The sequence below is a fragment of the Protopterus annectens genome, chromosome 1.part0 (genome assembly GCF_019279795.1).
Source record: "Protopterus annectens isolate FY-2018-M chromosome 1.part0, PAN1.0, whole genome shotgun sequence".
NCBI lineage: Eukaryota > Metazoa > Chordata > Ceratodontiformes > Protopteridae > Protopterus > Protopterus annectens.
In genome coordinates this window covers 125651172-125678624 of record NC_056725.1, presented here as the reverse complement: position 1 = coordinate 125678624, position 27453 = coordinate 125651172, and the positions used below count along the sequence as shown (strand labels likewise).

Genomic DNA, 27453 nt, shown 5'->3' with positions numbered 1-27453 from the left:
TTTACTGTTATTCATGGGGCTTTTCTCCCCAGGCCTCCGCTGAAAAAGGACCTGTGTTAAGTTGGACTTTCCCGGTAAACAAATATTAAATAAATAAATAAATAAAATAAAAACCCACATTAGCACTGATGTTGTTAACAATAAATATAATAGTTCTAAACTTAGAAGTGTTTTAACTTATGATAGAAATACCTATACAGTTAAAGAAACTATTAAGAAATATTGGTTTATGATACAGCACATACCATGTTTTAAGAATATTACAAAAGAGGATCTTTCTTTTGCATGTAAAAGATCCAGTAACTTAAAAAAAATTATGTTAAAAAGAGCAAGAGAAATATATAAACTGGTTTGTTAGTTCATTCTTGTAAGTATATTTATACTGAAAAGTCTTTTGTGCATCCTGTAAATAAACAGATGTTTTAACTGTTATGACACCTGCAATACTAAGAATTTAGTTTACATGGCATTATGTCAACAATGCAGTACCTTTTATATTGTAAAGACAAACAGGAAACTAAAATAACGCATCTCTGCTAATGACTTTGATCTGGCCAGTAAGAATGCTACCTTTGTATGGAACACAGATGACTCTACTATTATCTACTCATCAAACAACCTTGATTCCTTAGAAAAACTGACCCAGGAAACGTTTACTTCTATAGAAAACTGAATGACTACTTTCCAAATATTCCTAAACCTCCAGCATCTCTCTTTATCACCTCTTCCAACAATCCCAACATAGAACTTGTCACACAAATCAAACTACTAGGAGTTTACATAGATGAAGACCTAAAGTTTGACTTCCATAAACACACCAAAAACTAAGCACTCTCTGTAGGGTAAAACCCTGTCTATCTAAGACTTCAAGATGTGCTGTCACTACTATACTCCTACTAACTACTGTCCTCTCCTTAACCGTAATACTGACAAACATCCAACTGATTCAACTAAACAGCCAACCTCCCCATAGAGCACATCACTGTTTGCCCCTCAGACACCTCCAGTGGCTTTAACTACCTCACTAAATCACATACTCCCCAATCACTGTTATCCACAATCTAATAAATTAACCAAATGACAGTCCATCTCTAGCCAGCCTTGTACAACCATACAACTCACCCAGAAGCACGAGCTCTTCTGACAAAGACTTTCTACATATATTAAAACCTAATAACTGTGCTGCTGGTCACTCTATTCCTATCACGTGTCAAAAACCTGGACCTACATCCCCCTAATAGTAAGACAGGACTGCTTGCTAAAGTCATTCAAACTACAGCTAAAGTGTCATTTACGCAACTCATGGCTCTGCAAATGCGCTGCACCAGGTTAGCATATCACTCCTCTTCAACCTCATCAGTGTTCAACCCCCTGTGTACACTTCCTCTTCTTCCTGTACTGTAACTCACTCTCTTTCCCCTTTTGTAATACTCCTTTACCCTCAATTACTTTTGCCTTCTATTTCTGAAGTCTAGCTCTCTCACCCCTATAACTGTTAAAAGACATGTTGTTGTCTGTTGAAAATAGCCATCAGTATGGCTGTCTGTATACTTTATCAGATTTGAAATGTAGTTCTCCTTATTTTCAAAAATGTTGCAAACACTATTGTATATTATTGCCTTTAAAATGCTAGTGTCACTCTGTCTATTACTGTTGTTTGCACATTGGAGCCTTTCTCTCAGGGCCTGTGCCAAAAAGGGGCCCTGTTCCCAATCGAACGTTCCAGTAAACAAAATAAATAAATAAATAAAAATAAATAAATCTGCTGTTTCACCAGTCCAATATAGACTTACTATAACACTGGATCATTTTATTTCTTTTAACAACATCCTTTCCATCATCCCTGTTCCATTATTCTGTTTGTGGATTCCATATGCGTCTATATTCTGTTTAGCCCATTCTAGACAGCACATTCAATCTGAGGGAAGCTAGCTTAGTCAGGCCATGTGCATTGTGGGAACGAAAAAAATCTGAGGGCCTTGAGACTGGAGCACTAGCTTTCCTGACTGTGATCTGACAATTCCCCTAAAGACCCACCAGTCATATAGGATGGACAGGAATGGAAGTATCCAGCATTATGGTAAGTATATAACTATAATTTTTCCAGCATAGAAATTGTTATATTTGTTAGAATTGCCAGTCTGGATGTGGTATTGATAACAAACACAATAAGACAGGTTTATAGCCATAAGCTTGCAGTCATTAACTGAAGTATGCTGCCTGCCACCTCCAGTAGTTTACAGTCAAAAAACAGCAACAATTTAGACATCATTTAAGGAAAACAATTACATAACATGAAGGGTAGCACTTGTCATTTAGTCATTCAGAAGATCATCTTAATAATACAAAAACAAGCATGTTTGCGGCTTCTGTGTTTACTACCTAATTACTCACATTTGTAAATGTATTATCACTGCACAAGATGAGAAGGTGATAGAAGACAAGGGTGCCCAGTCATACTTCAGTTGTGTACAGAGGTTTATTTTTTATGTACAGAGTTTTTATTATGCTGGATTTTCTGAAGAACTCAAGGAACCACTATAAGTAAAACACATTTTGTTTTACAATTACTTCTGAACTCCTAGTCTGTTTGAATGGTTACTATTATTAAGCATAAGAAGATAAACTATATCCTGTGTCTCTGTTCCATTTGGGGGGGGGGGGGGTTAAAAATTGTTCATTAAGTATTCTACTCTAAAACTGTATTTTTCCCCTAACAGGAATTCTTCCGCAATTTGCCTAATTGGATACAGCAGCATACAACTATGAATGATGCTGGCAATTTTCTTATTGAAACATGTGATGAGACAGTTTCCAGAGAGCTCAAACAACAGCTACTGCTACTGAATGGAAGATGGAGGGAGCTGTTTGTCAAAGTTAAGCATGTAGGTACATTTTCCTCATTGTATAATACCCTCATAACTAACATGTTGCCAAATAATCTATCTTGTGTGGCCTGTCTCCCTTTTTAGTAAATGTCTGTCATACTGACAAAGAATGGTGTGACATGATACTGAAGTACAATAATCAATATTCTTTAGGTGACATTCCACTGACAGTCCAGTTCCACTTACGTATCTTAAAGTAGCTCTGTCAAGTCAAAATTCATATTTTTCAGTATTCCCAAAGATCCAGACATTCACATTTTAGCCTGTGTTTATTAAGTTTGCAGTCATAATATGAAAATATACATATTTATTAAGAATATGAATATTCATAGTGAATAGTGCACCATGGTTATGCTCCGATATCATGAAAACTATAAACTTGTTAAACATTCCCTGTTGCAAGACTGAAACATAATAGTACTTAGGGGTGTTAAGCAAAGCTTGTTATATATCCTTAAGCAGTTTTACAATCAGGTCTCATGCTAGGGACAATGACATGTGGTAAGAAATAGTGACAGATGGTAGAACAGTCTTTAAAAGATGTTACAGCTTCCATTGGATACACCTATAAACACAAACTGTGTCAGAACAAAGCATCTAACATCATTTAAAAGCAGATTGACTTTATGCCAGAGGGGGTAGTTCATTTCTGCCTGCTGTATCTCTTAGCTGTCCCAGATTTTGAAGACGTTCCCTGATTTTGCCACATATTTTTTCTCTGTCCCTTGTAAAATGTTTTGATTTCACCAAAGATTACACTTAATCATAGAAGGCATTAGGCAACCATAAAACCTACAGTGGGGGGTGGGGCTCTCCACATTAACAGCAACTGCACTTATTCAACAATTGTCAAGAAAAAAAATTGTAACTTGTATTTCACAAGTGAATGGCATGCAGGTGTAATGATGTTTGTTCAAAGTGCTCTTCCCAAAACTTAAAAGTACCTCCTGATATTACTACACTACACATGCTCATGTTTCTGGCTAATACTTCTATAATGAAGCAGCTTTCAGCTTTTTAGAGATAGTTACAGTTTCCAGTTAGGTCCACTTTTTAGTGATATTTGCAGTTTCCATGTGATCTTTTTTATATGAGAGCAACCTTATTTTGTCAGCTTTGAATGTTATACTTGCGATTCAACTTACTTCTTCTTTGAAGGAAAAAAATACGACAATCTCATTCCTTATTTTTGATTTTTGTTCAGGCTATCACTAGGTCAAAGGTCGGAAAACTCTAAAATGCACCTCACTTCATTAATATCTCCATGGCTTCTGGGGCTCTAGATGTCCCCAGATTATTGGTTTATTTAGTTACTTCCTACACAGTTGTTACTATGCAGTTCTGGCCAGTTAGGATATGTTGAGAGGATGTAAGGAAAAGTAAACAATCAGTGATCCTGAATTTCTTTCCTTTTGCCATCATTGAATGAGAAGATTGTTTTAAAAAAAGCTCTAAAATGCACCTCAGAGCATCTAGATAACCATGACTTCTAGAAAAACCTGAAGAATAAGGCAAAATGTGAGAAAAGGAAGAAAAAAAGTGATGTGCATAATAACAGGAAGCCAGGATGGGGAGAGCACTTGGTGATGTGTACAAGGGAGGGAGTAGTAGTCTGAGAGGGTAGCATGGACCATTTCACCTAGGGCAACATTTAACCTAACGCTGACCCTGTACATAGGGCTGTTGTAATATAACATCAGCTAAATGCCACGCAGTTTGAATGTGTTCTTTGGGATGGACCAGCTTGCCTATTATAATGCAAGATCATTATAACTAAAGTTCAGCCTTTGTATATTATACTTAAAGCTTTCTAGCATGAGCTGAAAGGTTACTTAGGAGGTATGGCAGAGACAGTGGTGATACTTAGATTGGAAATGTCCAGGGACTTCGACTCAGTACTTGCTGGGGGCCCCCAAAATTCTTAGCAGTGTTCCTGCAGTCCGTCATTAATGCTAATCAATTGAGTTATATAGTTCTTGTTCAGAAAAATGCTTGTTGATGCAAAACCTGTTGTTATATTAATTTTTTAAGTGAATTAGAGCAAAATGTAAAAACTGCCCATGATTTTATTACTTTTCCCCCCATTATTTTTGTACTTGTTTAGAATTCTTAAGCAAGTAACTTGACAGGTCTGCTGCTGTCTGACATCATTAGATCCCTGTTACTGTAACATAAAGCTATTTGGGGCATATAGTGCCAAGGACTGGACCACTCACAAATGCTTTTGAGTGCATACAAGAAGACATATGGATGCCAAAATTCAGAACTTTCTTGTCATTGAAGTTTTCCATTCATCTGCTCCACAACTTCAGTTTTGGCAGTTGGCTCATACTTAAGCTTCTGGGCAGATAAGAACCTCTCAGGGAACCTTCCTTTTAATTTGAAAATATTTTGGCTACTTGAAATGCTTACCCTGGATAGCTAGAAGTAGAATAAAATGTGATGATAGGGCAGCAAAAATCGCAGGTAGTCGTAATAACCTGATGAAATAATCCTTCCTATAAACTCAGAGGCCTTGGTTTGAGCTATAGGTTACTTTAGATATGTAGGCATAAAAAAGTCATTCATTTAAATTATCCTGTTAAAGCCAATTGAATGGCAGTAAGTTCAAGGTACTTAACAAAGTCAGCACCAAACACAAAACAATTATAGCGTAATAGCAGGATTTCATTCAACTCTAATTTATGAACGTTTGCAGTATAACGTTTTTAAGCGCTTATACAACGATGCACTGGAGTCATGTGAATAAGCGATATCAAATGGTGTACGCAAAAGGTAGTAAAAACAGTCTACCTATAAATGCTCATGCCTTAGGGAATCCAAACTATTCAAATTCCAAAAAGTAGCTAATTTTTAGCGTACACTGTTGTTAACAAGCAAAAGAGTCAGACTTGTGTAACGATCAATACAAAGCAGGTACACCTGCGAAATCTATCAGTTCGTGTATACGCTGTTATTAATGAGCAACAAAAACGAGCTTATATGGCAGTCAATACAAAGCAGGTACGCCTGCAGAATCTTACAGTTCAAATAAGTCAGTGAATCCAACCTCTCAATATATGCGCTTCTATTAATAAACAAAAAAAGCGGCTTGGATAAAATTCAGTGTAAACCAGGTTTAGTAAAAGGCAGGTTTCCCTGCATAACCTTTCGGTCCTTTTGGGTCAATAATTCCAACCTCTCGGTATAACAACAGCCAAAACTGCTCACTTAAATACTCTCAGCAGACGATAGTTTCAGAATTATTATCTTCTTAAGTAGAAGGATCGACCCAACTTCAATACGATATAATGCAGCAAATTATTTATTAAACAGAACGGCAAGCGCTTTCACCCAAAGGCTTCATCAGGCCATTAAACATTACATATTCAATTAAAACTACATCTTAAATACTCTTGCAACTAATGACATCACTTCCATCAATTTCCTGTAATTATTATAATTACAATGAATTCCAATATTTTAAAGATACATCATGATATCTACTTAGTGTAATTCTAAAGCAATTCTAAAATAATTAATTATAAAAACTCATAAAAATGTGCACGAGAGACCATATTAATATAATGAAATAAAATAAAAACATAACTGAGTATTCTGAGTAATTCATAAGAATAAAGATAAATATAAATGTAATGCTCTCCATAATATATAATATGCATTTGAATGAGTAAAATATATATAGTATAAAAATAATAATAATAATAATAATAATAAAAATAATTATATAATTATATGTCTAAGGTGTATATATGCATACTGAAGCGTAAACACTAAAATACATGAATGTATATATGGCGCAAAAACAAAAACAAAAATGCATAAATACTTAAATATATGTATACTATATAAAATACTGGGTACATGGGTATATATCCAACAATATACAAACTAAAATGTATATAAAGCATATAAATATAAATAAAACATGCGTACTATATACATATACAACCATGTACATGTGTGCTATATGTTAATATACATATGTTAATATACATAATTCCATATGGGCATACATTTGTACTAGAAGCTAGTGCGCATGTAATACACTTGGACATTATCATATACATGCATACGTATACCAAACCATCAAATAGACACTTAAAAATATATATTTCTATATAAATGCATTCCATCAAGTATGCAAACTAAGTACATATTAGATGCAGAACTATATAAGTATGTCATAATCAATTAACTAGCAAATAGTAACTTTTCTTATAATATAAATTGATGAAGTACATATTAATTTCAGTGTCATCAGTTAATCAGATGTCCATAATTACTAAAAAATATATCATCATACAATCTATTTGCTAATTTTAACATCTAACATTATATGTATATGTCATATAAATAAAAAACTGTGTCTACATAAGTAATGCTAGAGGCAAGTACAATAAATACTAGTAATGCATAAAATTTTAATCATGCACATAGGTTAAAATAGTGCTATGATTACTAATATCAATTTGTTGTTAACTATATTGATGCACTCTTTTTACCTTTATTAATTTTTATTTACTTTTAACTTCCTAGCTTTAAGCATAGGTTTGATAGGAATTCTATCGTTAAGCCCTGGTTCTAAATGTGCTCTCAGGCGAATAATCCATTTACTCTCATGTTGTTCAGTAGTGTTACGTATAGGCCCTCTTCTAATAGTGGGGACATTAACTTGCATAGCCATGAATCTGAAATTATGTTGTTTTGTACTATTCTTAACATGTTTAGATAATGCATTTTTATCAGATCCTATTCTAATATTATAATAATGTTCTCTAATTCTCTCTCTTAATCGCCTGTCTGTCTTGCCCACATAAAAAGCTGAGCATAGTTGGCATATTGCCAGGTACACTACATGTGTGGTTTCACAGTTAGCATTACAGTGGAATTTGAACATACGTTGTGTGATAGGGTGTATAAAATTAGTTGATTGGTCTATAGTGTAATAAAAGTTACACTTACCACAAGGTCTAGTCCTAGCTTCTTGATCACCATTAGATGGTATGGGATCAACTCTATTGGGGCCACATAACATCCTGTACAGATTCAATTTATTCTTGTAAATGAACTTAGGTACACCCCCTACTGTTTCTGAGATCAGAATTAGAGAACATTAAGAAAGGGTTCTAAGAAGTAAGCCAATATGGGAATGGAGAAAGGAGATTCTGCCGATAGGGATGACTGCAATTAGGGATATAGACAATAGGCAAGGGGGTGAATATATCAGAAAAAATTGGCAAATGAACCATAATATTGGGAGCAAATAAGTAGAGAGGGAAAGGTAATAAAAGAAAGATGCCAAGAACTTATTTGGACTGAAGGGTAGAGATTGCCTTCCATATTAAGGATTATTAGAGTTTAGGCAAAGAGAAAGAAATGGGGAGGGGGGGGTTCTAAATGAAAAAACAGCATCTGTAGAGTTTTTGGTAGAATCTAGAACAGAAGAAAGGAATACTTAGACCATATAAAATATTGTATGATAACTATAAGAACCAATCAGAGGAAGTTAGGAAGAATTGTGAAGAGAGATTGGATAAGCAATTCACAAAGAAACAATGGGGGGATATATGTATGTCTCCCAAATATGCTACAAAATCTAGAAGATGTAGGATATTTGCCTGGAAGTGTTTACGTGGGTATTTTTGTATCTCAAGCAGGCTTCAAAGAATTTTTTCTCAGGTAGATAACAAATCATGGAGGTGTGATGGGGAAGAAAGAGGTAACTGAGAACTTATTTTCTGGGATTATAATAAGTTGGCAGACTTTAAAGATTCCCTGCAGTCTGCACTGTTGGAGATGCTGGGTGAACAAATTTGAGTTAACATGGGAAATTATTTTTTGAGCTATGATACAGAATCAGAATTGCCTAGACATAGTAAGGCTAGGGTTGCCACCCCTCCTTTTTTTTTCCGGACTATCCGGAAATCAAAGTGATTCTCCGGTAGTCTGGAAAACTGTACAAACTCCGGTATTCTGTTTCAAAAAGGAAACAGACTATTGGAGTTTGTAAATTGGCTGATTTACTATGCCTTTTTACAGAAAAGCATTGTAAATCAGCCTAAAGCAGGCAACAGGAATGGAAAAAGAGGGCGTTCCCGCCAGGTTATGTCATGGTGACGTCACAAAATGGGCGTGGATGTGGTCCAGAGAGGGGGTGGGATGGGCGGGGTTACTGGTGATGCGAAAGGCGTGGCTTTACTCCGGTTTTAGCCACAGTGAAAGGTGGCAACCCTAAGTAAGGCCTTGCTGAGGCTAATTATGATGGCTGACAAAAAAGCAATTTCAAGAAAATGAAAATCAAAGTCTAAACTAAGTTTACTAGAAGTAATGAAGATGGTAACAGAGATAAAACAACTGGAACTGGGATCTTTGGAAAAGGGTAGGAGCAAATCACACAGGCAAAAAATGGGAAGTGTGGGATCATTACATGCAGATGAGGAACAAGGTTTAAAAAAAGACAGGATTTGAATGAGCTGTTTAATGGCTGACTGACGATGACTGGATATATTAAAAGTGATGCATAATGTTTGTAGCTAGACTTGTGTTGGCATGGCTTATAAGGTATAATCTTTACAACTGAGGTTGTGTCATTATGATTTATTTTCCTTTATATAAATGCAAGATTGCTTATGTCATACATGAAAATTTAACAAAGATATTTTTTGTTCAAAAAAAAAAAAAATATATATATATATATATATACGGAAAATGTGATATTGTCTTCTTGGCAACTGAATACAAAAAATGATGGAAGGTTTTACTGTCAATTTCTTCTCTGACATTTACAGACTTAATCACACTAGCATTATATGCTTACAAATGTTGCACTTGTTATAGTTGTCTTACAGAACACAGAACTCTTTCCGACTTAGTAATTCCATTTTATTGTTCAATAAAATTATTTAAAATAGAAGTATGATTAAAAAATGTGTATCATTTAAAAGCTCTCTATACTTCAAGGATACCGATAACATTTAGTAATAAAGAAAGGCATAATGAACCATCTTTGGCTCACTTTGTTAATGCTAGGTTACATGTAGAGATTAAATATAATTAGATGTGAATTTGACACATTCAAACTGTTTTACTCTGTTATTTTTTGTCATCGGGTAAAAATACTGCAAACTGTGCTGACCTGTTCATCTTCGTTTTCGTTACTTTTCGACTGTCAGATTCCCTTTGAGTGGATTTTCACTGATGACTTTAACAGCTTTTGCCTTTAATCAATGGGTTGTTTTAAAGTGTGTATATTTTTTTCTAGTTCTTTGCAGGATTTCAAACTAATCACCAATCCATTATTTCAAAACAGGAAACACAAATTTTTTAATAAGCCCTTTTTACCCCAGCACATGCTGACCATCAAGCTTCCCAGCTGGACTTGAGCCCTTTCACTCCATTGTGGTAGGGCCATCACCAAATCTACGAGGGTAAGCGCCTTTAACTGCAGCCACCGTATGAGTTGGAGAGGGGCGCTATTTGACTCATATCGTCGGAGGGCCCACCACACTTTTCGCTGTGCCCCTGCATGCCCCCATGCACTTGCTTACTAAAGGCTTCGACTGTATGAGAGTTTTTTGCACCGCATGCCCATCTACAGATAGCATGTTTCACCCCCTACCCTCTGAAGGGTTGTGTTACCATTCTGATGCCTTTGTCTCTACTGCCTAAGGATGGGCATCCCCTTTCTGCCTGCAGCTTCTGTTCCCTGAGTTGGTAATTGAATTCAGGTCATCTGGACTGTAGGCAGGGTATTATCCCTTTATTCTATCAGAGGTAACTGTGGAGCACGTAATAAAGTCACAGTAATAATTTATGATCTGGCAACTCAATAATTAAACACCAAGACAAAACTGAAAAGTACCTTTTTGATGTATACTGGGAAGCACAAAAGCTAACAGAAGTTGTTAAACACCACCAACAAAGTATTGCTAAAAGAGTTTGGGTCTACACTGTCATCCTGTCCCGAAACTTGCACTCGTGCAAGCAAACACTAAAGTATTGTTATCTAGGAACCAGTACAGTCAAAACACAAATGCAGCTTTGTAAATGCCATGGACAGAGCTGAACGGTACCCTGCATGGATTCAAATACAGGTCCCTGCGGGCACACTACACAGTAGATGTGTGCAGAAGGCAGAGTGAGAGAAACGGTACTGCACTGGCATTTTGCATTAGGAGATTCATTACTACAGTCCTACAGTGCCCAGTGGTAATATCCCAGAAAGCATTTTACCTCTTTCTGACCAGTTACCACTTTAACTAGTGTTCCCCAGAAGTTACTGCTGAACAACTCTGTTTTGATGAATGCTTATGCTTATGAGTCATTGGTAATCAACAAACTATATGTACTTCCCTCTGTGATGTGTCTCATTTTGTAATGGTACTTTTTACATGTAACGTGTGATACAATTCTGCAGTACATTGCTTAACCTTTGAAATTATACATAAATTATCAGTATTGTCCAGCTGAGTTAGATGTGTGTTGAAACACATTTATATTTGTACTTGTCTAATCCTACACCTGTTGATCATTCCCATCTGCATTTGTTATTGTACAACATGCTGTGAGGTGAAATTGAAAGCAAAGGTAAGCTAAAGCATAGGAATGAGAGAAGTGATATTACATCATGCACTTTATGATACGTTCATTTCTGATGTTCTTTTCTGATTTCAGTATGCTCGAATGGATGTAGTGGATGAAAAGAAGAAGGATTACTTAAATGGTGTTGCTGCCTTAACGACCTTTGCTGATACAGCCGTGGAGAAACTAACTGCTCCCTTAGAGGTGTCTTTTCTGAACATCAAAATGATTGTGCAAGATATTGAGGTATAGTTTACAGCACAAAACTTTGTGTGTGTGTGTGTGTGTGTGTGTGTGTGTGTGTGTGTGTGTGTGTGTGTGTGTGCATGGTGTGTTTGCATGTACATTGCACAAGCTTAAGAAAGTTCATGTGTTTTAATTAAATGTGTTCTGGATAAGCAGTTATGCAAAGCAGCAATCATCCAGATTCACTGCCAGACTCGTAGTTTAGAACAGAATGGTTTCATTGAACAGTGACATATTTCATTATGTAGATTAAGCCCTATAAATGTTTATGTATAATACCTCTTTCTTGTGATATTACATCCTTTTTTAAAGAGCTGCAAATTAGCTAGTCCCTTCCCTAGGTAATACAGTATTCCTTTTCCTTACTGGTAGCATTAGCTAATACTGTCCTTCATAATTTGCTGTGTACTAAACTGAGCACTAATTTAAACCCAGTATTTACAAGTTCATTCGGTTGTCTTCATCTTGCACTATAGATCTCACGGTCCCTACATGTCTTGCTTATATTGTCCCATCAGCACTCTGCCCATTCCTTATGCAGGCATTTTCAGCTCTGTTGTGCCTCTGCTATTGCATTGCTTCCCACCAGGTTTCTTCTGTCGCACGTTTGTTCTGCACTAATCATATTATTATTGTGTTCTTGGAAGAGGTGAAGCACTCTTGTGTTGTTGTGTACTCTTCTGTTTCGTGGGTGACCATTTTAACTGTACTACACACATAGTATGACTTTTACTACTGTTTTCTCCCTATGCAATTATTTTCCAAGTTCTGTTGGTGTACAAGTTCTTACAGTGGTATATTTTTCTCCTGTTGTGACTTGACTGTAATATATATTTGTTTTCCTTTCCATGGAAATGTGGAAAAACACTATGCATATACCTAACAAACAGAGCAAAATATACATCTCACTATTTCTTCAGCAGAATGTGTGATGCAATGTGATAAGTGGACGAGATTAGACTTGAAAGTAAAAGTAGAAATATAGTGCAGCAGTGTTTATATTGTTTGTGCATTACAGGTCACCACTAGTAATCATAAATGTATGCTTTAAAATGTCTCTGGAGAATATATAGAATTAACTTCTCACTACATTACTAAGAGATTTTTTAACACCAAAATTCATGACACACCTCATAAAGTGTGGCAATTGAGAAGAATGCAGCCAGAGACAAATATATAATGTATACACTAGTTTTTAAATCTTTTTACCACAAAATATGCACAAGTGGATCCCATCCTCAACCCTTTTTCCCATTTTTGCACATGGGGCTGGGGTGTCACTTCAGCAGTGACAATCATCTAGAGCCAAGGTTTACACTGTATTGTACAAATAAGGTAGGCAATGCTGATTGAAATACAAGAACAGCAGATCATCACTGCAATATATGTCTGTTGTCTTTTAACTTCTTTCTCTTGCCTTACAGTGGTTCTTCTCTTTCCAATTATTCTGTGAATACTAGGCAAAGGCTGCTTAATGTGGAATTGTAACAGACCTTTTTTTACTGTTTTATTCTACGTCAGCTAAATACCTTCATGATTGGCTGCTTGTATATTCAGTATCCTCTCTGTAACAGCATATATTTTACTGGAATGTGCTCTGTAATTTGCTTAGGGATTTCACCTGAGTCATACTTGTAAGATTACATATAAACTTAAATGCATACAAGTTAAAGAGAAAAAAAAAACTGGTAGTTTACATCAGTTCAAAGACAATCCACTCAGTCTGTAAGAGTGAATACTGCTTTCAAAGCATACAAGATTGTCAAATACATAGGCAATGTAGTAGAATCCAGAACTGGAAGTAGTAATATTTTATATAGATCTTTGTTAATACCATACCCAAGTAACTGCATGCAGTTCTAAATAGTGTTCCTGAGGAAAAATGTAAGGTGGAGGGGATACAAATCAGGATAATAAAACTGATCATAGGGTTGGGAGATTATTATTTTATAAATTTATTTATTTATTTATTTTTTGACCCCATTGGCTTACTCTCCAGGTGATCATCAGCTACTATAGGTCTGCCTCTTTGTTCCTTTTTGCCTTGCTGTCCTGAGTATTATCCCATGGGACAGAGAATGCTCCCTCAATAGTTTTGGAAAGGGAGGTAGATTGCACTGGAGACGCTGTAGTATCATGTGCTGTCCTGTATGCTAGGGGATTTTGTATGCCCTAACTGGGTGAAGCTATTGACTTACTGAAATTATGCACATTGCCACAAGCAGCTTCAGTTATCTGCAACCCCACTTGTAAACCAGACTATTAGTGTGATTCTGAAAAGTGATTATGACACTGTCTCCATAACCATAGGTATGCTAGAACACAGACAGAAGTCCCTGCCTCCTTTCCAATGTGTGGGAGTGCCAACAAAATCCTGATTTAACCACCCAACCACCCAGACCCTGAGTACTTGAGCTGATAATCAAATTCGGATAATCCAGGTCACAGTCAAGGCTTCATCCCTCTACGTCACAGAGATGGGATGGGTTAGGAGATTTTGACTACAAGATTAAGCTGGGCCACCTTACATGTAGAGCCTGATGGAACAAGCAGGTGATAGAGTAAGGATTCTCAGTCCATAGATGGGAATAATGGGTAGTGAGTCTGTAAAAGAAGGACTGGGAACAGGAGGAAATGGGTGAGTACCAAAGAAGGATATATTTTGTTTATAAATGCGAAGTCATAAATTCATGGAAAAATAGTAGGGCCTTGCACTCAGGGCTACTGAAATGCATTGTGGGGCATGAGGACTAAGGGATTCATAAATATGAATGTGTGGGTAAAACTGATGCCGTAAGAGAAGGGGGGAGCAGTAGCTCTATGAAGCTAGATACACTTTGTATGGATATGACAGGCCAATTTGCCTCCTTCCACTGAAACAAATACGTCTGTATTGCGGTTCGTACTACAAGGTGAGTGCCAGAAGTGAAACAACAGTTTCGCAAGACATGGTGTGGAGATACTTAAGAATATCAGTGGCATTTTACGAATAGTATTTCATAATAGTCACTGAAAAATGTTACGCATTTTGAGTTGTTTAGTTTTACTATAATATGCATATGTGGAGAGATAAGAATATATCTGGAAATATGTACTGTTTTGTAAAGGTGAAGTAAGCAACCTCAGTGGTGCATGTGAGAGATGCGTTTTCCTCAGAATAATTGAGTGTTGGAGTGTGGGGACCCCAGTACAGAAAAATAAACATATTGTTGCATATCTGAAGTGAGTTTAAATTAGTAATGTCACTTAAAATGTATTAAACACACCCATTTTGCAGAGTTGTACTATATCTATTTGTATTGCTACAACAAAGAGTGCAATTTGAAAATCTTGCAGTATGCCTCATGAAAGACCATCCATAAAGCTAATCTTGTATTCAGTCGAATTGCTTTTAATTAATTTTAAAGTTAATTTCAAACCCCCCAAACTGTACCCCATATACTTTTATTTAAATATACCAACTCCATGGTGACAGTACTGTGGAGAAAACTCTTTGCAACAATACATAGTGGTTTTGTACATTCAGCAAGACCACCGAAAATAATGTTAGGTCTCATTGTAAATCAGTGAAGAAAATGCAGTCAAAGAGCAGTCACCTAAAGGTACCATGACTGAACATAAGACTGCCTCTGGAAATTACCTAAGCATGAACAAAAGCACAGACTGGAAGTGCCCCTTTGAAGAACAGAAGAGATTAACAGAGGGGTCCTACTACTGATTAAATCCAATACCTCTTGGGTAGTTTGGCACAGATGCAAACTGAATGACATACATTATTTGGTACTGTATGAGAAATAGATGTATTAGGTATGGTGGTGATTGTAATCCATGAGAAAATGTTTAATAGTTATGTTGTACTACAAGTGGAAATAATTTTACATTGGCATAGTATGTGTTTAATCACTGTTTTTTATATGATGCAGGATATTAAACAGAGGTGTCCAGCAATGGAAGCAAGGTTCAGATTCATTACTAGGACAGCGCAAACTCTAACCAAAGATATGCCACAGGAGGAAGCCAATCAGATGCTTGCAGCAATGACTGGCATTAAGGAACAGCTAAGCAAGGTAATATTTTGTTTTACACTAACAGCCCTTTATGTAACATTTGTTTACCAGGAAAGTCCGACTTGGAATGGAGCTAATTTTCAGCAGAGGCCCAGGAAGAATCTCTCCAGACCTATGTCTTTGTAATGTGCGAGGAAACCGGAGCACCCGGAGGTAATCCATACGAACACAGGGAGGACATGCAGACTCCTCATAGACGGCAGCTAGCTGAGCATCGAACCAGAGAACCACTTGCTGTGAGGAACAATGTTACCGCTACACCACTGAGATCTGAGATTATCAGTAAAGGGGATGAGCAATAAAGTGCAGGGGAGGAGTTCATGAACTTCTAATAAAACAGTACATAGATCATTTCTCTTCTTTATATTGGTAATAGAACCAAGATGCCTGATTCAGCAAGTTAATGGAACACTCCATCCTTAATGTAGTTAACTTGAGCCCAGTTATTTTTCTGCATATAATATCACTGAGATGTAACTTGGTTTCCAGAAGCTGCTCAGTACTTTTCATTTTCTTCACTCCTGTTTTTCTGTACTGTAGATCATAAAGGTACCACCATTCTTTTAACCTGTTCCGATCACACACAGTTTCAGAAATTAACCAGCTTGTGTGACCCAGGCCAAGTATTCCAATTTATTCACTTCTTAGCATCTTGCTGAGATAGTTTAAATGTGCACATATTCATAGTGAAGTTCATTTCACAAGTGTCAGCTTTAAAAGCTTTATGTGAAGAAAATGTTTTGAGTTGGTTAAAGTGCAACACTACATAAACAAAACTGGTATGTATTCACATTTTTGGTTAGAGAAGTGCTGTTTTAGCCTTATAAATACACATAATTTGAGGTCAGTTTAAAAATGAAAATAAATACATTTTGCATCCCTTTCCATCTCATTGAAGTTAGGACCATCAGTTACAAATGACTAGGAGAGCTGTTACATTGAACTGAAAACTTCAAAACATCAGTAGGAGTATAAGGGACAATGTTACTGCTTAATACAACCATAGCAAATAAAGGAAGCTCAAGCAGGAACCAAGTCAAAACGTATAGCAATTGTACAAAAAAACAAAAAAAAAAAACAATGGCAGAGTTAAATTCTCATAGTTTAATAAAAAACAAAGTGCAAGCTTTCACACCATACCAGTGCTTCATCAGGCATAAAAAGGCCTCTTTCACATACAATACTCATTAAAAAAATGGTCACAGTTACATATTATAAAATATCCAATAAACATCCAACAATTTCAACTAAAATGTTTGCATTTCAAAACAGATTTAATTGACAAATCTTCATTTAAACCGGGGGTGTGGTCAGCCCTAAAAAGGAAATCCATATTTACTCTTTCCTCTCCTTTAAAGAAACAGTGACACCCCCTCTCTAATGTTTGTTTAAAGACAATTAACACTGCAAACTTAATCTATGAGAACACCCTAGAAGTGGAAATTTTAATCATCCCCTTTTAAATGAAGAATTTAGTCTGCATCAATATGCTAACCGCGATAGTGAACACTTAGTAGATATAGCACTATGTGGGGAATGTCCAGCCTTCTGTATTGTAAAATTAGTAGAAAATTAAAAGAAAGGATATATCAGCATCTGTCGGATATTAGGAGAGGAGTAGGCACAAATGCTTTCTACAAGCATTATAGGGCCATGAAAATTTTACCTATAAAGACATAAATTCTCAAAACAAAAATAATTTTTCACTTCCATGAATATATTTTATTACTTTTTCAAATATATTTCTTCACTTTTGACAACCTGTAATATTTGTTTGCTCATCTGGAAGCATGTTAAACATCACACTGTTGATTTGCTTCCTGTCTCCCTGAAGTCTTTACTCTGTTTGCCTTCTAGACGGCAGTGTACTACATAACATGCAACTTCTGATATGCATTAACAAATGTAAGGATATCTATTCTCTCAATAAGCTATAGAGTGATTATTGCTTTCCTCAGATTTATGATGGCTCTGAGCTGGGATTTTCCACTTCCATAGTATTGCATGGAGATTTTATCACATATAATCGGTGAAATAACTAACCAGATTTCAGCATTCTCAAATTCTGTGTTATAACTGAAAGCACTAAATCTTATCAGTCTTTTAGTCTGTTTATGGAATTGCAGTTTGGTCCCCTGCTAAAGTAGCTGTTCCACAAGGGCTTTATCTATCTCCCTAACTGTCTGTCTGTCTGTCTATTTATCTATATTTCAAACAGATATTAGGAAATGAAAGTTATATAAATAATCCATTTTAATGTTCATAGGCTCATAGGTTTATAGGATAATACTAGGCTATTGGTCTTGAAACCCTTATAAGCCTAGCTAAGAATTTCACCCCTCAAAGTCAGCACCTGTTTCTCCTGTCCAGCAAGGACACAGATGGGATCCCAGGGGTATATTTTCTGTTTTCCATCCAGTCATCCAGGTTCCTTTTAAAGAGGGCTAGAAAGGTACTCTGCTTGACAATGAGAGGTAGTCTATTCCACAGATGGGGGAGTCTTTGGGATACAAATCTATCCTGCCAACAAGTTCTATTAATGTCACAGACCAGGTTAAGGCCTTGTGAGCAGGTTGCACAAATGGAGTTTGTCTGGGTCTGACATGACGTTGTATGCCAGAAACAGGTCATCTCTGAGCAGTCTGTATGAGACTGAGTAGTGGGACAGGGCTTTTAGCCTATCTATATAGGATAGGTGTTTCAGACCGTGGCTTTTCCTGGTCAGGAACCTCTGTAGTCTCTCCAACTGCTGCATGTGCTTGGCAAGGTACATGCTTAAGGGGGCATTGTACTCGATAATGGGTCTGCTTGTTATGACCTCCTTGTTCCTGGATGAAATACCCTTATTTATGAGGTGGAACATGTAGAAAGCCTTCTGTACAATGGAGGCAATGTGGTGGTCAAAAGTCAGGTTGCTATCAACCTGGGTGCCCAAGTCCCTCACGATTAATTGCATACTTATTACATTGTTATTAATGTGATAATTAGAGGGGATGACATTTTCCCCAAAAGGGATAATGATGTGTTTCTTAGCATTCAGTTTGAGACCATGCTTCTGGCACCAGTCATTAGTTTGGGTGAGGCCCACTTGGAGGGTGTTCACATCACTAGGGGAATTTAAGACAGCGGCCAGCTTTCAGTCATCTGTAAACTTGGTCAGCCACAGACCACTGGTTTTAGCTTGCACCTCAGAAAAGTATATCCCAAACAGCAGAATCCCCTAGACCTATCCTTGGGTTACACCGCTCATTACGGGTCTGCACTAGAAGTGGCTTCCCCTACTTTAACTGAGTGGATTCTATCAGTGAGCCAGTTAGCTACCCATCTGGTAACATACAGGTTGATGCCTAGCTGGGAGAGTTTATCAATTATGCCCGAGTGGAGAATAGTGTCAAAGGCTTTGGGTAGGTCAAGGTAGGTGGTGTGCAATGTTTTCCCCTCATCCATGGCTTTGGTGTCTATTTCAAACAAGTCAACCAAGTTTAACAGGCATGATCTCCCTCTGACAAAACCAAACTGTGTGGGGTCAAGCATGTGGAGGTTGCCAATACCCTTGTTTATAAGGTCCATTATGTTGTTAAAGCCTCTACTTCTAAACAGTATTGTAGCTCAGAGTAGTACTTCATTTATTTTATCTGTATTAGTGAACACTTTGTTTATGCATATTGTTCTAAGTCAAAGTGAAAATCAAAATGCCTACCAGTGCATGTAGAAATGAATTGCAAATTTTATGAATTATGATTATGAATGAAACATTATGAAATGTGAAAGGAATTTGAATTGGCAGTGTTTGTTCAATTCATATCTGAGTTTGCTACAAATTCTGTAAGGCCATTTTTCATTAAAATGAATCCTTTTATTCCAGACTTGTTTGTCAGTATGAGCAAACACAAAAGAAATTTGTATGACAAAGCAGAAAACTGAAAATTCAGACACTAGCAACAAGCAACGCAAAGGTTATTGTGGACCACACACCCCAAGTTCACTACCTGTTTTAAGGCTAACTGAACCATAAGAAATGGCACACACACAGTTTACTATTGTTTATTCAAACGGAAAAACATTTTCCGTTCAAATAAACGAATGGCAATACCGAAAGTAAAAAAAAATACCTTTCACAATGTCGAACCAAATGCTCGACGCTTTTGACTCGACATTGTTGTCGAAACCACCATGTGATAGTCATATAGGAGCTGATGTAAATCAAACTCCTATACAGCTATCACGTTTTTGCAGGGGGGCAAGCCCACCTGCACCCCCCACACCTCCCCTACGTATATATTCTAACTCCGAGATCGTACTACAGTGAGGATGTGGATGAATTTCCACTCCCCACTGTACCACGATCTCCATGCAGATAGCCGATTTCCACTTATGCGAATGCAGTTGTGCATTCGCATAAGTGGAGTCGACTATCTGGTGCAAAAGTGCTTGTGCATTCCACATTCTATTTTTGGCACATTGCAGCCGACAGAATGTCGTTCGCACAAACAATAGTAAACCCACACACACACACACACACACACACACACACATATATATTTATATATATACATATATATATATATATATATATATATATATATATATATATTTATATATATATATATATGTGTATAAAATCATATTGATTACTCAATAATTAATTATTTAAAAGATATTACAAAAAGACATCTCCCTGATGCTTCTTTATTTAGACCCACTAGAATCAACGGGGCTATTTTGAAATAATGATCACATTACATTTTGCAAAATAGCATAGTCAGCAATGATGCTCAGGGATGGGGAGATTCAGAGATACAAGTTGCATGACAATGCTACTGAAAAAATAGTGTAGTTTGTATGTATGGCTGCATAATGGTATTTCAGAGGACTGTTAACATGCTAATCAGAACCACTGAGTATACAAATGGCAGAAGACAACATGGCAAAGTAATTCAGAAACTTTAGTATGTAGAGCCAAGGCAGTTAGCTGTTCTGAACATCAGGGTTTCCAGTCTACACGACCACCACTCACTTTAGAGTACTAGAAGTAGTGTCAGCATTAGCTGACTAGTTAACCAGCTGGACATATTACTTTCATTCTTGACAGAACTACCTTACTAACTTTATATACTAGTAAATGAAAAAAAGAAGAATATATGTAGAAATCATAAATATATATAATTTACAATAAGCAACTCACCATCCACAAAGCCTGTAATGTCTTTGTAAAAATCAATGCCGTCTCCGGTATATCCAGCATAAATAAAAAAAAGAGCCTGCTCCTTGGTACCTTTGGCAGCCTAATTATTCAGGTGTCTGTAGAAATCTTCATTCAGAAACTCTAGGCCTCACTACAGAACAGTTACTATAAAACAGAATGCACATAGTTCTTGTAATCTAGCATCCTACTCCAGTTGCATGAGTCCCTGTTAGGCACCACACCTCTGCTGGTGGTGCACACAGTAACGGGCAGATGTTCAGCAGCATCCCTAATCTGAACTGCCCCATGCTGATGGCCACCAGTTTTCATTCTTCACAATTATGAGTACAAGCTTAAAGGAGACCACAACAGAACAGAAAACCGGTATTAGAGACGATGATCATTTTCTAACAGCTAAGCATTCAGTCACCCCCTTATTCTTGTTCACCATGGGTGCCCTGGTTTAGACCATTCACCTTTTGGATCCTGGGTCAGCTTCCTTATCCACCAAGTAATATTTGACTGTTGTCTGAACCATGACTATTTGAACTTGCCTACAGATCTTCATTCATTATTTTGTTTTCAAGCCTTTTTTTACACTGGATTCCTCTTTCAGGGCTTATCCATTCCTATGGGCTGTTGGGTATTGTAATGGTGATGTATACCATATAATTTCTTTGCTCACCAGCTTGTTGCCTGGGTCTTGCACTAAGTACTGGCGATTTGTCCAGCATTTAAAGCATATACACGTTGGCTTTCAGTCTGTAGCTCTGATCCTCCTTCTCTTTCTGCAGCTGTCCCCTGATAACCCTAGTTGGGCAGCTCTTGGTTCTGACTGCTATGCCTATCATATTGCAAAGCAGAGTATTAAAATGGTCCTTCCATACATGCATTCATACATGGCAGATGTGTAGACTTGCACCACCTTAACCCACTTGCCACCTATCCACAAGCTCTTCCATTTCCTTTCATTTAGAGGAAACTACTGGTGTGCCGTACCTGGACAGAACTTGACTAATAAGAGTTTGGGTTTATTTGTGTCAGCTGCTTTTGCCCATTCTGTTAGCTCTTCCTGTTTGGAGGTCCAAACATGGTAGATAGTCCAGTATAAGTCAGAGCTAGTGCTCCAAAAATCTGTATACGTCACTCCCTTCCATAAGACTTACTCAGTAAACACATCTACAAAAAAATGCCATAGCACATAGGTTCATACGTTCATAGGTTGATACTAGGTTATCTGCCCTAGGGCATTTATAAGCCTAACCAGAGTGTGTTTGGCTTTTGCCACCCTTTTAGATTAGTTGACTGTGCCTCTGTATAGTAGGTCACAGAAGGTAGCCATTTTAAGGTTAGTTTACTGTACCTCTGTCAAGCAGGGACACATAAGAGATCCCAGGAGTAAACTTACGATCTCCCATCCACTCCTCAAGATTTCTCTTGAAGAGGGTCAGTGAGGGGCTCTGCCTAACATGGATTGGGATTTTGTTCCAGAGTGAGGGGAGCCTCTGGGATATGAATCTGTCCCTCCAGCATGTCCTATTTATTTCTGTGCTGAGGTTCAAGTCCCTGGAGCATGTAGCTCTAAGGGATTTGGATTTCCTGAGGTGAAGCATGTCCATTAATTCTGGGTTGGACATGGCTTTATATGTCAGACACAGATCGCCTCTGAGTAGGCGGTATGCAACTGAGTAGAGCTGGAGTTTCTTTAGCCGAACTGCATAGGGCATCTGTCTGAGCCCCTTGATCCTCTTGGTGAGATATTTTTGGGGTCTTTCCAGTTGCTGAAGGCGTCAGGTAAGATACATCCCAAATGGGGCATTGCACTCAATTATGGGCCTGATAAGAGATGAGTAGAGGGACACAATGACCTCTCATGATCTAGATGTAAACCCTTTCATGATAAGGTGGGCTATATAGAAGGTTTTTCTAACCACTTTGGCAACATGATTGTCAAAGGAGAGATTGCTATCTACTTGGGTCCCCAAGTCCCTAATTACTTCTTCCGTACTTAATGGATTACCACCTATGTGGTAATTTGTGGGCAATTTGTTTTTCCCAAACAGGATGACTATGCACTTTTTGGCATTTAGCTTTAGGCCATGGCTCTGGCACCAGTTATCCATTTCTGTGAGACCCTTTTGGAGGATGCTTGTGTCAGCCGGAGAGTCGATTTCAGCACCCAGTTTGCAGTCATCTGCGAACCTGGTCAGCCATAGTCCACCCGTGTTAGCCTGTACCTCGGAGAAATATATACCGAACAAGAGAGGTCCCAGGACTGAGCCTTGTGGGACACCACTTGTAACTGGTTTAGAGTCTGACATGGCACCTGCTATTCTGACCATGTGGGTTCTATCCCTGAGCCAGTTTGCAACCCATCTTGTGATATAGGGGTTGATATTTAAGCTGGTGAGCTTATTTATGATGCCCGGGTGGGGTATTGTGTCAAAGGCTTTTGTGAGGTCCAGGTAGGCTGTGTGGACTACCTTCCCTTCATCTATGGCTTTGGTAACTGTTTCAAAGAAGTCGACCAGGTTCAAGAGGCAAGATCTGCCCTTAACGAAGCCGAATTGGGTAGGATCCAGTGTCTGGAGGTTCCCAATGTCTTTGTTTATGATTCCCATGATGATACGCTCCATAGCTTTGCAGACCAGGCTAGTCAGGCTTATAGGGCAATAGTTTCTGGGGTCTGTTGTGGCACCACCTTTGTGGAGTAGGACCACTGTTGCTGTATGCCATTCCTTGGGTACATATCCTGTAGTAAGGCTGAGATTGAACAGTGACTTTATATGAGGGTTTAGTTCTTCTTGGAGCTCGTGTAAGATGCAACCCGGGACACCGTCTGGTCCCATTGATGCTGTGTTTTTTTGCTTTGGAGAGGGCAGCTCTCACCTGTGCATCTGTGATCTCAGGAAGGCTACACCCTGTTAGGATAGACATTTGCTCTTTTGGGGGGAAGGGGGAGAGAAGTTTGCACTGAACCTTTCTGCCAGGATGTTGGCAATGTCTGTGGGTTCAGTGTATTTTTTTTCATTTTGCACTAACTCAGAGCATATCTGGGAGTTGCCTCCCAGGTTTCTGACATAACTAAAGAAGGCTTTGTGATTATCTTTAGTGTCTTGTGCAATTTTTCTTTCGAAGCTGGCCTTAGATGATTTTATGAGGGATCGTAGTTTCTTGCTAGTACTGATCAGTGACGCCTTCCCTTTTTGAGGTTTTGCTTTGTCATGTAGTAGTAGCTTTCTCCTTCTGTTGTATAGCTTATTTATGGCCGGGGTCCACCAGACAGGTCTCCTGCCTTTGGAGGAGTGAGTCTTGGTTTTATTTGGGATAGCATGCTCCATGCATTCCTGTAGGTGTCCATAGAATGCTTTTGTAAAGGATTCTGCATTTTGGGCCGTATTTTCCACTGGCCCGGGGGCTTTGAAGGATTCCATCTCTGTTTTGAGAAGTGTGAAGTTTGCTTTTGAGAAGTTCTTCACTGTGGTTTCCTTGGCTAGGGGTGGGGACGGAATATGGATGTCCAGTGAGATTTGTTTATGGTCTGATCTTACCAATGAAGGGTATACCTCTGGTGTGGAACATAGAGACCCCATGTTGGTGATGACCAGATCCAATATGTTTTCCCCTCTTGTGGAAGTGGTGACCAGTTGTTTCATAGCATTTGAGTTTATTAATTCTAGGAACCTAACAGAATTATCAAGAAGCTGATCCCTGTGTGGTAAGATGAATAGCCATTCCTCAATAAAACAGAATATGGACAGTTGCAGGGAACCCTAAAAATCATACTATGACTAACTGGTATCATCTTCAGTGACAGAGGGGGTAAAGCCTGAGGATGGATACGTGGCAAGGTGAAAGTGGTCATACGACTGATTAGCCTTGTAGATCCTGTAAATCTATAAATCCATAAATGGTTGTGTAGGCCATCTTATCTGTACTTCAATTTGTTTTTTAGCTGAAACAGGCATGGCTTTTTACACACATGCAGCTAATCATGCACTTGTGGTAAGATTTTCATTGATTGTCTCTCTATCCTCATCTATTCCTAGTGTTACTGCCTGGACACTTTCTGGTAGCATGTCCCTCTCAACATATAGGCTGGCTAACTTACCCATGATCTAGTCTAGATTGTCATCTATGCTTCTGCAAATATTTTTTGTTCTTTATTTTACTGTATAGGTACTCACTTTTCTGCTCCTTCCCTATATTTAAATAAATTAAAGCTTAAAGAATCTGAGCTGCAACACTTCCACTAAATTGGCCCCATGCCTGCTCCATCTGATTAAACATTAGTCATCCATGAGTAAATTGTCCCCTAGCCTGTTCTACCTCATTAAATTTTAGTCATCTGTGAGTAAATCGTCCCCCTGCCTGTTCCACCTGATTAAACATTAGCCATCCATGAGTAAATTGTCCTGTTCTTTGTCACTAAACACAATGCATCCATAAGGAAATTGTCCCCATGCCTGTTCTTTGTCACTAAACACAATGGATCTGTGAGTAAATTGTCCCCATGCCTGTTCTTTGTCACTAAACACAATGGATCTGTGAGTAAATTGTCCCCATGCCTGTTCTTTGTCACTAAACACAATGGATCTGTGAGTAAATTGTCCCCATGCCTGTTCTTTGTCACTAAATACAGTGCATCCATAAGTAAATTGTCCCCATGCCTGTTCTTTGTCACTAAACACAATGCATCCATAAGGAAATTGTCCCAATGCCTGTTCTTTGTCATTAAAAATAAGGCTGCAGTTTCTCCATTGGGGTGCTGTGATCTTATCTTCCCTCTCTTTTTTAGCTTTAATTTAGCCTGCTGCAGCAGTACCATATCCTTTTGCATTGTGCTTATCTGCTGTGTACCTTTTCCTTTTGATTGGGTGAGAAACCCCCTACCCCATGTTCCAGATTACCACAGTCAGTCTATATTCATTCCTTTATGTTCTCTTTGCTCTTGTGCCCCCTCCTCCCCCCTTATTTCTGGGTTTCCTGCTAAGCTGGGCCTTATTTTCTTTGCCCATGCTCCCCCTCTTCCCTCCACAGATGGCAATGTGAGCATATCTGGACTTGGATCATTCATGTTGCCTTTTTTCCCAGTTCTGTTTTGCCCCTTTCCTTTTTGCTTTCACTTCTTCTTGATTGCCTCCTATATGTTGTTTGTTTCTGTTTATCTCTAACTTTTCCCATAGTTGATACTTGTTTCGTTTGCATTTGATCCTACTTTTGTGACAGTTTTATGCATTCCATTTCACACTATAATACATTGGAGTCAAACTTAAGACTGGTGTTTCCATAATTATTTCTTTATCTGCTCACCCTATTTTTCATTCAGGTATACCACAGCACATTTGCCCACTAAATCAAACAGAAATCTTACTTTTTTATGAAAATACAAATATTACAAAAAGTGCTATATCATAGAAAAGACCATGTAACAGCAATCTGCCTCTTTGTAACCCTTCCAGTTACCAGTACTGTTCTGTTTTGACATGCAGTCCTGACCTAATATCAGCATGTGATGGAGGCACCAGGGGGAGGTTGGCATCAATGGTTCAGATAAGTGCCTTACAGACTCAAGGTGCAGAGTTTGATACTCACATGGGTTAATTGGCTAGATTTAAAATGGCTCACAACGGCAGTTAGCCTAATGCTAATCTATGCACCTATGAGTTTACTGTGTACATCTACTGTTTTTTCTCTTGCACTGCCTTTCATTTCTTCCCTCATCTCTCCCTGATAACCAGGCTGTCTAGTTACTGATGGCCTCCTTCCTCTTGGCCTCCTTCTCTAATCCAATTTTCCTACAACTGTTTCGGCTTACTTTTCTTCCATCCTCCTTTGACCAGTCCAGCCGGCTCATGCCCTCATGTGTCCAGCACTGGATGGCTGAATTCCCTGAGGATTCAGATGCAGTGTCTCCTCTTTGAAGGTTTGTTTTTCTTCTGATTCCTATAGCTCTGTGCCTGCTTTTGCTGCAACCAATATTAGACTGTCATCTTTTGCCATATTTCTGCTTTGACAAGCTTCTTGTTTTTTTCTTTTTTCTTTTTCCTGTGTCTTTTAATGCACTCCTCTCATATTTCCCCTGTTTTTGTGTTGTTCTTTCCTCCACTTGTGTTATCTGGTATGCCAAGGATCTTGTCTGTCTCACTTATCTTGTCTACATTAATCCATGTGATTTTGCTTTCTTCCTGTTTAGTTCTTTGCTCTACAGGATCATCTACCCCCTCTTTTGCACATCACAAGTTTGTCTGCCAGTCCATTTCTGGTGGGATATTTGAATTAATTTATTTTTGTCCTTTTGCTAAAGCTTCCACTGTGCAAAATCTGTGTAACAAAAGCATTTAGTCAAAGTACAAAAAAAAAAAACAAAAAAACAAAAGCAGGGTAATTAATCCATGCAATAATTTCCTAGATTTTCAAGATGTCAACTCCTTTTTTCAACCATCCTTAATTTTTTTTAGCCTGTACAGTTAATCGGAGTAAT

The 27453-nt window shown here is 37.9% G+C and overlaps 1 protein-coding gene across 1 annotated transcript in view; it reads left to right on the top strand.

Annotated features, from left to right (window-relative positions):
* Positions 1-27453, top strand: part of LOC122793396 (nesprin-1-like) — an 876647-nt gene that overhangs the window by 347620 nt on the left and 501574 nt on the right. Inside the window, exons 16-18 of the mRNA XM_044061803.1 lie at positions 2721-2885; positions 11565-11717; positions 15641-15784. Coding sequence (XP_043917738.1) covers positions 2721-2885; positions 11565-11717; positions 15641-15784 — 462 coding nt within the window. The remainder of the gene's footprint in view (positions 1-2720; positions 2886-11564; positions 11718-15640; positions 15785-27453) is intronic.